Here is a 12575-nt window from a genome sequence, read left to right as displayed (position 1 = left end):
TGGTGATGTCTTCAGCCTCCACACCGTCGACGCTGGTTCTTGTATCAATATGTCCCATCTCGTCGACGAAGATAGTGCCATCGATCGTCGACGCTCCTTCGTCGACGAAGATCCTAAAGGTACCGTTGACGAGTACTTCGTCGTCGACACAGGCGTCGACGACTGTCATACCGTCGACGTGCTCATCGTCGACGAAGATCACTCGCCCGTCGACGTCACCCTCGTCGACGAAGATCACCCTGCCGTCGACGACATCATCAACGAAGAAATCGCTCCCGTCGACGACATTACTGTCGACAAAGAAAATATTCACATCGACGACATCATCGTCGACGAAGAAGAAAACACTCCTGTCGACGACGTCATAGTCTACGAAGATGAAGACACTCCCGTCGACGTCATCGTCGACAAAGATGGTATAATCGACAGCCACACCGTCAACCAATGTTGCCGTTCCACAGACGGATACTGGTTTTTCTCCGTCCACGACACCAACAACGGTAGCACCATCGACGCCTCCTCTGTCAACTTGTACAGAACTGCAAGTGTGGTCAGCCAAGCCGTCTACAATTCCTATTCCTTCACCGTCTACTACAGCTTCATTGCTAGAGAGACGTGGATCATCCCTAACAGCTCTATCTCCATTAAAATTGCCAGAGCAGTTGTTAGACTCTGAAGAGGAAGAGGAGGAATCCTACGAGGATGAAAGTTTTCGTGCAGCCAGAAGCCCATCTGAGCTGCTTATAAAATACCAGGATGAAGAACCTGAAGAAGAGGAACAATTCCTTGAGCCTTCTGGTCGGGCTCCTGTGTCGGTGCCTTCCACGCAGATGCCATTGGATCTACTACATAATCTGCAGTATATGTTGAGTGATTATTACCGCCGATTCCCACCTTCAGAATCAGGTGATTCACGCCTCTCAACGCCTATGCCACAAACATCTACAGCACCATTAAGACCACCAAGACAATCTTCTCCCCTGCCAACTTCGGAGACACAACCTACAATACTTCCCTCTCCAGTACCATCTCATCACACCCAGAATGATGTTACTTCTGATGAGGAAACAGAAGAAGGCGAGGTAGACGACAAGTCAGTACTGTCAGAGTGGGACGACTATCAAGCACAAACTCCTTCTCCAGCTGGTCCACCTGCGGCGGACTCTCCGCGGGTAGACATTGCGACTTTTCATCAGATTATGGACAGGGCAACGAAAAGGTTTCTTATCACCATGGAGGCTAAACAGTATGAATGCTTCCTATATTATTTTAAGTATCTACCGCAAAGGCAAGTGAAGACCATCCCAATAATTGACGTTATTTGGAAGGAGGGTTTGAAGATAATGGCCACACCAAACTCTCTGCCGGCAGTTCTACCTAGAGTAGATAAAAAATATAAGGGGCCTCTCACTTCACCGGCATGCCTTATTAGTCAAGCTAAAACTGATTCAGTTGTTGCCCAGGTGGCTCAGAGGAGGGCCAGAAATCCTTCTTCGCAAATCACTGCTCCCCCGGATAGAGAGGGAAGACGTCTCGACTCAATAGGTAAGAAGGTCTCGACTATAGCGGCAACTACTGTCCGTGCCAAAACTCCCCAGCAATACTTGGGAGGTATGACAGGCAGATGTGGTCAGACATAGCGCCTTAGATTGAAAAGCTTCCGGAGCCGTAGAAATCTGAGGCCAAAAATATTTTGCACGAAGGTGAATGTGCATCGGCTGAATTGATGCTGCAGTGGACGTGACGGCTACAGGTTTTAGGCAGCTGGCGGGTGCAGCTGTTCTGAGAAGACAGGGATGGCTAAAATCTACATCCTTTCGCTGGGAGGTCTAGTCTAAGATCATGGACATGGCCATTGATGGAGAGTTCCTTTTCGGGCAACACGTGGATGAGGCTTTACAAGCCATAAAGAAGGACACGGAAACAGCACGATCGCCAGGAACTCTACAATTCCGTAAGTCTTCCTTTCGTGGTGCAAAAGGAAGAGGCAATTTCTCAAACAGAGGAGGTTATTCGCTGCAGCGTTCATATAACAACACGCAGGGTAACCAAAGATACCAACTGTACAGACAACAGACGTACGGTCAGAAAGGAAATAATTATTCCCAAACAAGAAGGAAATCCTCTTATCGTGGAAGAGACAACAACAAGAGCAAATGAGGAGTACAAGCTGCCACCACCTCTACCCAAGCCAAATGTACAAATTGGAGGAAGAATATCCCACTTCTTATCAAATTGGTCAAAGATTACTACGGACAGATGGGTCCTGGACGTTGTGTCCAGGGGCCACATTCTAGAATTTGTCAAAGCCCCTCCAAATGCTCCCCCAAAGGGTCCACCAACAGCTCATCTCAAAGAGCTGTTCTCCCAAATATATACCAAGATTCGAAAAGGAGCAATCAAAAAAGTACCTCGATTGCAAAGAGGAAAAGGATTTTATTTGAGGTTTTTCCTAATTTGCAAGAAGTCGGGGGAATGGCGCCCCATCCTCGACCTGCGTGCCCTCAACAAATACCTAAAAAAATTGTCCTTCCAGATGTTAACACTCCAAGAAATCCTCCAGTTTCTCTCAGAAGGGGATCAATTGGCAACACTCGACCTTCAGGACGCATACTTCCATCTAACCATTCTACCCAGACACATGAAGTTTTTAAGGTTCAGAGTGGCTGGCAGGGACTTCCAGTTCAAAGTTCTCCCTTTTGGACTGCGTTCAGCCCCCAGAGTTTTTACAAAGGTGTTAGCTCCGGTAGCAGCTCATCTTCGATTGGAAGGAATTCAAATGTACCCATATGGTCCCTGGGTTCCCCTCCCGCCGGGCCAGATCAGTGGGCTAGTTCAGTGTTCCTCACACAGCTTGGTGGGCAGCGCCTAAACCCTGTCACCCCCAGTGGCATTGGTTCCGGACGAGGCCCTACCGCCTAAGTCTCCTGCGTAGGTTCCCCCAGGTCAGTGATGCCCCAACTGGCTAAAAACTTTCCCTCCTTTCTTTATATATGCCCAGGTCAGGTGACCACACTCTAAGGCGGCAAAAGCAGACCCCGACCCTATTCTAGAAGGTTCCAGGAGCTTCCCTACTCTAACTATGGGCAGGCTAGGCAGGCTGGTATTGCAACAATGTTTAAGGGTTCCAGCCAGCTCCTGGCAACTAGGGTGCTACTAAAAAGACCACTCCGCAGTAGCAGGGGCCTGTGGCAGCCATGTTGGAAGTAGAGAGCACCTCACCTTAACATTGGTTAGCAATGGTAAAGTGCTCGGAGACCTAAGGCCAACAAAAAAAGAAGGTGGGAAAAATGAGGCAAGGGCGAATAAAATAGGGAAAGACCACCCTAGGGCTGACAGGTCTAACACCTCTTATCCCCAACTGTCGTCTAAGGATGAGGCCCTTGCAGGAAGAACTCAGTCTTCAGTGGGTGCAAGTGATAGGATGATTCGAGGACATAATCAGCATAACTCCTCGGATGCGGAACTCCATTCAATGGTGGATGCACACGTGCAACCTGCAGGTGGGATGTGCATTCCTAACAGAGGTGCCCAGATTCATTGTTACCACGGATGCTTCTCTGGAGGGTTGGGTCGCACACCTCCTCCAGGGAATGACGATCAATGGGGAATGGAACGTGCAACAGAAAAAGTGGCACATAAACCTCCTAGAGCTACGAGCCATTTTTCTCGCTCTAAAGTCCTTTCAAAAAATGACCGAAGGTTCCACAGTTCTAATTCGAACAGACAATACGACCAGTATGCATTACCTGAACAAACAGGGAGGCAGAAGGTCGGTCCGGTTATCTCATCAAGCACAAGAGATCTGGAATTGGGCTCTGGATCACGACATCAATCTTTCAGCGATCCATGTTCCAGGGGTGTCCAATGTGCTAGCGGACTCCCTCAGCAGGTCTGCTGTAACCAATCACGAATGGGAGATCCATCAGCCAACACTGGATCGAATATTCCGAGAGTGGGGTCACCCCGACCTGGATTTGTTTGCGATGAATCAGAACCGGAAATGCCCACACTTTGCAAGCTGGATTCCCCACAAGAACTCATGCGGGGATGCCCTTTCGATTAACTAGTTTCGGATATTTGCATACGCCTTTCCACCAATTCCTTTAATGCCCAAGGTCATCAGAAGATGAAGAGACAACCATGTTGTCTAGTTCTAATCGTTCCAAGGTGGCCCGACAGTTTTGGTTCACCAAACTTCTCCTCCTCTCGGAGTGCAGTCCAATCCAATTGCCACAAATACCGAATCTCCTGACCACTCAAGGGGGCCAAGTGTGCCATCCGGACCCAGCTTCCTTGAAATTATCAGCTTGGCTCCTCAACACAATGAGTTTGCCCACTTAGACATCTCTGCAGATTGTCAAGAAGTTCTGGCCAATGCTAGAGAGCCAGCCACAATTAAAACCTACAAGCTCAAATGGAAGCGTTTTTGTGTCTGGTGTCGCTCTGCTGATCTGCATCCCATCCATTCTAGACCAGAACATAGCTTGCCTTTCTTCCTTCATCTGGCTAGATCAGGTTTCTCGCATTCAACTCTAAAAGTATTTCTGGCAGCCATTTCCAGATTCCGTCAGGACGGTTTCAAACTCTCTCTTTTCTTCAAGGATAATTCAGCAATTTTTTAAAGGACTATTCCGTATGTTTCCTCCAATTCGACATCCACCTCCATCTTGGCATTTGAATGTGGTGCTCGCTCAGCTCATGCGTCACCCCTTTGAGCCCATTCATAAAATTGATCTCAAACTCCTTTCATGGAAGGTCTCTTTACTCTTGACTTTGACGTCAGCTAGAAGGGTCAGTGACATTCAAGCATTCACTTCAAAATTTCCTTTCTTGCAATTTACTTCAGATTCTGTGGTGCGACGTACTAATCCTAAGTACATGCCCAAAGTTCCATCTGACTTTCATCTTAATGAGCCGGAATTTTTTTTTCCAAATCCACAATCAGCGGCTGAAAGAGCTTTACACTCTTTAGAAACCAGGAGATGTCTCAAGTTCTACCTTCAAAGAACAGCCACTATTAGCAAGACAGACCAACTCTTTGTGGCCTATGGAAGACTGCGCCAAGGGATGCGCGGTATCCAAACAAACTATAGCCCGATGGGTTTCCTCGGCAATTGGACTCTGTCATCAACAAGCAGGAAGACCCTTGCAGTCTTTGCCAAGAGCGCATTCTACAAGAGCGGTATCCTCTTCCACCGCTATTTTCGCAGGTGTGCCTCTTCTTCAGATCTGCAAAGCTGCAGCTTGGTCCAGCAGGCACACTTTTACCAGACACTACTGTTTGGACTCTGCCAGTGATGCAGATGCTTCGGTGGGAAGAGAAGTTCTTCGCAATCTTTTCAAATAGGTGAGCCTCTGTTCTCCCTCCTCCTCTATGCTCTTTTTAGACGCTTCTTGCATGTTATTATTGTTTGGCTATTTATGCATCTATCCTATGATACAATAAGCGTCTATGAGCATGATGTTCTTTTGTACTGCTATCTACTCTGATTCAGGCATGTGAATCTATGAAAGACACCCCAGTACTGGAGAAGAACAATAGTTACTTACCTGTAATCTGTAATCTGTAGTTCTCCAGTATTGGTGTCTTCCATAGATTCACATGCACCCGCCCACCTCCCCTCAGAGGCTCCCTCAGGCAATTATTTTGGTTTTATTCCTGTGCAAGAAAATCTGAGAGCCTGAGCCTCTGAGGAGAACATTCTGGTGGGTTGCTGTCGCCTGATTGGCTGCAGTTTGGTCTATACAAAATGACTAGGATAGTCATGAGTGTGGAAGTTTTGTACACTGTAGCTTAGGGCTACTTTACTTCCTGGTTTGGTTTTACCAAGGTTTTGGTTTTTCTATAGGCATATTATTGCTTTTTTATGTACCGTGGGACTCCCACTCCGATGACGGGGAATGATTCAGGCATGTGAATCTATCAAAGACACCAATACTGGAGAACCACAGATTACAGGTAAGTAACTATTGTTCTTCTTAACCCCAGAATAGATAAGAAATACAAGGCAGCTCCCACTAACCCCATATACATCAAGGGTCAACTTTCTTTGGGATTCCCTGGTTGTAGCCAATGCACGCAAAAGAGCAACTCTCAGGGGTCAGGTGACACAACACCTCCTGATAAAGAATATAAATTATTAGACACATCAGGCAAACGTATGGCGTCTCAAGCTGCAAACTCATGGAAAATAGCCAACACACAAGCCCTTCTGGCAAGTTATGACAGGGCTCACTATGATGAGCTAGAAAAGATCATTCAACATCTGCCTCAACAATTTAAGGACAAAGTCAATGACCTTATACAGGAAGGCAAACTAATCACTATTACATCCATAAAATATGCGCTCGACGCAGCAGACGCCACGTCCCGCGCAGTAAATACCAGTGTTTTGCTACGCAGACATGCCTGGCTCAGGGTATCTGGTTTTAAAGAAGAGGTACAAAATACATTCCTTAATCAACCTTTTGGCCAGGAGCACTTTGGCCCTACAGTGGACACATCTTTCGAAAATATAAAAAAGGACACAGATACTACCAAGTCTATGGGAGCTCTACAGTGACCTTCTAACAGAGTCTCCTTTCTGAGTTCCTTCTATAGAGCAGGCTGCAAAACAAATACAACAGAACACCCGTCCTCATCCTGCAAAAGTCCCAACCAGGGCTCCCTTTCCAGAGGATAAACTAGAGGTTACAGGGGGCCCAACAACAAGGGCAGAGGCAGGGGTAATAACACCTGCAGCTCCCCTAATACCAAACAGTGACTTCTCTGCACTTTCCCCCGATCATCCCACTCCTGTCGGGGATGCCTCTCACAGTTCCTGCCTGTCTAGAATTCTGTTACAATAGACAAGTCGGTAAGACAAATTATCCAGTATAGGTATTGCCTGGAACTCACTTCTACCCCTCCCAACATACCTCCCAACAGCGCCCAATGTCATCAGAACACCTGACGCTTCTCAAACAAGAGAGTCTTGCACTATTACAAAAACATGCAATAGAGCCGGTTCCCTGGCCTCCTCAAGGCACACGAGTCTATTCCCTCTATTTTTTAATTCCAAAAAAGGATGGCTCTCAGGCCAATACTGGACCTCACACCGATCAACTTCTACATCCTATCAGACCACTTCCACATGGTCACTTTACAACAAGTGCTTCCGCTACTTCAGCAAGGCGACTTTCTCTCCACTCTAGATCTAAGGGACGCCTACTTCTACATTCCCATTCATCCCGCTCGCAGGAAATATCTCAGGTTTGTGGTACATGGGCAACACTACCAGTTCAAAGTTCTACCATTCGGGATCACCACGGCACCCAGGGTTTTCACCAAGTACCTGGCAGTGGTTGCAGCCCATTTGAGAAGACAGCAGATTTATGTCTTCCCATATCTGGACAACTGGCTCATAAAAGCAAAATCCCACAACAGCTGTGTTCAACACACACTCCGTACAATACAACTGCTTCACAGTAAATCTGGGTAAATCCCATTTCCAACCGTCCATAGTACAACAATATCTAGGAGCTACACTAAATACTTCCACAGCCCTAGCATATCCCAACCCAGTCAGGATAACAGTTATACAGATACTAGTTCAAAGAGTTCAGCCACAACACTACCTACCAGCACGAGTGTTCATGCAACTGATAGGGATGATGGCCTCTTGCATTTTTCTCGTTCCTTATGCAAAACTTCTAATGCGTCCATTACAAGAGTGCCTAACACATCAGTGGAACTAGGCTCAGGGCAGATAACAGATCTGGTGTTGGTGGACAACCGCACTCATCGCTCTTTGCAATGGTGGAACACACAGAACCTTTCCATAGGGTGGTCGTTCTTTGAGCCAGTCCCACAGATAGTGCTAACAACAGACGCATTGCTCACAAGCTGGGTATCTCATCTTCAAACCCACACCATTCAAGGTATCTGGACCCCCCAACAAAAACTATTTCACATCAACTACCTGGAATTGATAGCAGTCTTCCTAGCGTTGACATCTTTTCAACTGCACCTGCTAGGTAAAGCTGTCCTGATTCATACAGACAACATGACAGTGATGTATTACATACAGAAGCAAGGGGGGACACACTCCCTACAGCTATCACACCAAGCTCAAAGCATATGGAAATGAGCCATTCCTTAAAAAATATACCTCATGGCAGAACATCTCCCAGGGGTACACAATCAATTAGCTGATCCGCTCAGCCGTCAAGCACAACAGATCCACAAATGGGAACTTCATTCTCAAGTTCTTCTTCCATTCTTTCGCATGTGGGGAGACCCAGTAATAGATCTGTTTGCCACACACCAAAACGCAAAAAGCTAAAACTTTGCATCCAGGTATCCACAACCATTGTCCAAAGGCAATGCACTATGGATGAAATAGTCAGGCAAATTTGCTTACGCTTTTTCGCCTCTCCCACTCATTCCGTTAGTGGTGAAGAAACTCAAAAAACATTCCCTCACAATGAACCTAGTTGCTCCAACATGGGCAAGACAAGCATGGTTCACAACTCTATTGGAACTATCAGTAGTACCACATCAAAAGAGACACCTCTCACCCAAACTTCTTACTCAGAACCAGATCCAAATCAACTCAACCTTGCAATCTGGCTCCTGAAATCTTAGAGTGTGACTACCTCATTCTCTTGCCAGACTGTATTAACATTATCAAAAAGACCAGATGCCCTACAACAAGGGCATGCTATGCGGCAAAATGGAAGTGATTAGGCAATTATTGCACACACAACAAGATCAACACACTAGATGCTTCCATTCAGAACATCATCTGTTACCACTTGCATCTACAACCAACAATGTAACCTAGCATATACATCTATCAGGTTACATCTAGCCACCATAACGGCCTACCTACAAAATAGACAACACTTGTTTCGAGTCCCCGCTATCAAAGCTTTTATGGAAGGACTTAAAAGAATAATTCCACCAAGAGCTCCAACCTCTCCGGTGGGGAACCTAAATGTATTCCTAACCAGACTAATAGGTCCTCCTTTTGAACCTCTCCACAAATGTGAACTACAGTTTCTCACTTGGAAAGTGGCCTTTATGGTTGCTATCACATCTCTCAGAAGAGTTAGTGAACTCCAGGCATTAACCATACAAGAACCATTTTTACAGATCCATCATAACAAAGTGGTTCTTAGAATTAACCCAAACTTTTTACCCAAAGTAGTAGCTGCCTTCCATCTGCATCAGTCTGTTGAACTCCCGGTATGTTTTCCTCAACCACACTCAGTGTTCTACACACCTTAGATGTTAAAAGAGCAATACTCTACCACATTTAAAGAACAAAATCCTTTAGGAAAACCATACAACTTTTTATGGCTTTCTCCCTACCTCATAAAGGTAATCCTATAGCCAAAACAGAAATTGCTAGTTGGATTGTAAAATGCATATAAATATGCTATATCAAAGCCACACCAATGTTAACTATTCCCCCTAGAGCTCATTCTACACGCAAACATGGGGCTTCTATGGCATTCTTAGGGAACATTCCCCTAGATGACAAGAAAAGCAGCAACTTGGGATACACCACAAACCATCACAAAACACTATTGTGTAGAACTGCAGGCAAAACAACAAGCTAGTGTGGGCCAGGCTGTACTAAAAACACTATTTCAAACTACTGCAACAGATATAGGTAGCCACCGCTAAGGAGGTAACTGCTGTATAGTCTATGCAAAAGTGTACAATCTGCAGCTCATATGCCTCGAACAGAAAATGCTACTTACCAGTATGCATCTGTTCTTGGCATGTAGAGCTACAGAGCTGTACACGCCCACCCGCCTCCCCCGATACCTCTATCTGTTCCAGTATTATCTTACTTAGATACATCACGCATGGACATCTTTCTATTTCTCACTACTCCATCTATCCCTAAGTGGCAAAAACAATCTAACAATGGAGCCGAAGCCAATGCGCTTTGTTGACCGAAGGAGGAGGCACCAACCTCGTGACTACAAGACTTCTTCGAAGACAAAAACAACATGCAAACATTCGAGCCCAACACCAGATGGCGATCTATGCAAAAGTGTAAAACTCTGCAGCTCTACATGCCAAGAACAGATGCATACTGGGAAGTAGTATTTTCCTTATTGCCTGCCCTTAATACAAATTTGTTATGTGAAAGCCAAACGGCCTTCGCCGGTCCATTCTAAAACCCACTTAACCCGCACAAAAGGAGCTTCTATGGCTTTCTTGGGTAAAATTCCTATGCTTGACATGTGCAAAACAGCTATCTGGTCTACTCCCCACACATTCATAAAACATTATTGTGTAGATTTTTTAGTGTGCCATTAAGCCCATGTAGGTCAGGTTGTCCTTTGCACACTTTTCCAGGTTTCTTCAACATCCTCAGGGTAGCCACCACTTTTGGGAGGAATGCTTTACAGTCGATGCACAGCGTGTATGTCTACGGCTAAAGATGCCACTAATGGAAAATGTTACCCCTGAACATCAGTTTGTGGCATGTCGTGCTGTAGATTCACTCATGCCAACCCTCCTCCCCAGATTCTTTTCAGTGTTACAGACATTTTCTCTTTAACTTTTATGTATGATATTTCCTGCGCATGGTCATCTTTCTGTATCTCTGTGCTTCATCTAAGTCCTTACACTGAGTGCGGGAAAAAACTATTTAACAATGGAGCCGATGCCCATGCACATTACAAGCAATATGTGGAGTCACAGTAGCTTGTGACTCAAAAAGACGTCTTTGAAGGAAAACAAGTTGCACATGTTTCCAGCCCAACACTAAATGGCAGGACTATGCACAGCATATGAATTTACAGCACTACATGCCACGAACAGATTCTTACAGGAAAGTAACTTTTTACATGCGCAAACATACATATGGAATGTGAAATCTGTGTAATCTTTTATAGGTAAGTACCTAAGTGTGACACCTTAGAAATTAAAAAATCCAATAAAAGTGTTTTTTTTGTCTTTCGTTTCTTAAAAGGTTGCCGTTGTCTACCTCTTTTTTGACTCACAAGGAGATGTTCACACCAAGGTAAGAGAGCAGAAAATGTGCACTTCAGACCTCTTGCACAGTGACTTACACTTTATGTTGCAAACCAATATTTAGTGGAATGTGAAAGTCCAAGAAGTAAATAAAGATGCCATTATATTTTGTATTTATCTTGTCACATTTGCCGCACTTCAAAGACAGACGTCTAATGTCAAGCTATTTTCTTCTGACAAATTGCTGCTTAATTTTTTAGATGGGCATTGGTGTTTAGAAAGTCTGCTTACTTTGCATCCTGCGAAAGAAAAGTAATGTGAAATAAGTGAAAATCTTGCTGGGGTACAGGAAGTGCAAAAGGAAAGGCTGTAGGATGTATTATTTTTCTAACACACAAGAAACTGCAAATACCTGAAATGAGCTGTACACATTTAGAGGTTAGGTAAGCAAAAATGCAACACATTATTTTGTAATTTCGAAGTCTTATGGAAACAAAGATTTTAATAGTATCAAAACAAATCAAGACACTTTATTTGGTGATGCACAAATGACAAATGTTCATTGAAACCCGATATTCACACATTACTCCAGGATTGGAACTTTCATAGATTCCCATGCTTGAATCATTCCCCGTCGTCGAGATGGGAGTCCCCAGTATATGACCCATTAGCGACAGTATGACAGCTTAAACGTCCGGCGCATGCAGAGTAAAGTGTTCTTTTAAATCGCTGCTCATAAATCTTCACCTGAAGAATCCCTATTGTAGGCCTCCACGAGCGACCGGCGAGTTTCTCCCAGCCTTCTGGAGTAGGAGAGAAAGAGTTAGTAGATTAAGTTCAAGTTCAAGTTTGATATTTGTATAGCGCCCCATATACCCAGAGGGTCTCAAGGCGCTTGAGAGGGAGGGGTAATTTATTTATCTATTTATTTATCGAATATCCAAGTTTTTAGTTGTTTTCTGAAGGAGAGGTGGTTCTGTGTAAGGCGGAGGTGGGTGGGGAGAGAATTCCAGGTTATGGCCGCTAAGTAGGAGAAGGATCTTCCCCCATGGTGGATTTGTGGATGCGTGGGATTGCGGTGAGGGCTTGAGTGGATGAACGCAGTTGGCGGGAGGATTTGTAAAAGGACAGGCGCGTGTTGAGGCATTCGAGTCCTCGGTCGTAGAGGGCTTTGTGTGCGTGGGTAAGGAGGCGGAATGTTATTCTCTTGTTGACGGGAAGCCAGTGGAGGTCTTTCAGGTGCCCGGAGATGTGAGCTCGGCGGGGGAGGTCTAGTATGAGTCTGGCTGAGGCATTTTGGATGCGTTGGAGTTTTTTCTGTAGTTTGGCCGTTGTTCCGGCGTAAAGGGTGTTTCCGTAGTCCAGTCGGCTGGTAACCAGTGCGAGGGTGACCGTTTTTCTTGTTTCGGTGGGGATCCAACGGAAGATTTTTTTGAGCATGCGAAGGATGTTGAAGCATGATGAGGAGACGGCGTTGACTTGTCTGGTCATTGAGAGGGAGGAGTCCAGGATGAAGCCCAGGTTGCGTGCGTGGTCCTTAGGTATGGGTGCATTTCCCAGGGCCGGTGGCCACCATGAGTCGTCCCAGGCGGAG

At 45.5% G+C, this 12575-nt stretch overlaps 1 protein-coding gene across 1 annotated transcript in view; it reads left to right on the top strand.

The window, feature by feature from the left end:
• Nucleotides 1-12575, top strand: part of AGBL3 (AGBL carboxypeptidase 3) — a 687703-nt gene that overhangs the window by 460364 nt on the left and 214764 nt on the right. The window contains exon 16 of the mRNA XM_086953007.1: nt 10980-11030. Within this exon, the coding sequence (XP_086809133.1) occupies nt 10980-11030 (51 nt within the window). The remainder of the gene's footprint in view (nt 1-10979; nt 11031-12575) is intronic.

Source organism: Lissotriton vulgaris, chromosome 1_2 (assembly GCF_964263255.1).
Source record: "Lissotriton vulgaris chromosome 1_2, aLisVul1.2, whole genome shotgun sequence".
NCBI classification, from domain to species: domain Eukaryota; kingdom Metazoa; phylum Chordata; class Amphibia; order Caudata; family Salamandridae; genus Lissotriton; species Lissotriton vulgaris.
The sequence above is the reverse complement of the archived record's forward strand: the minus strand, read 5'-3'. Positions and strand labels throughout refer to the sequence as shown.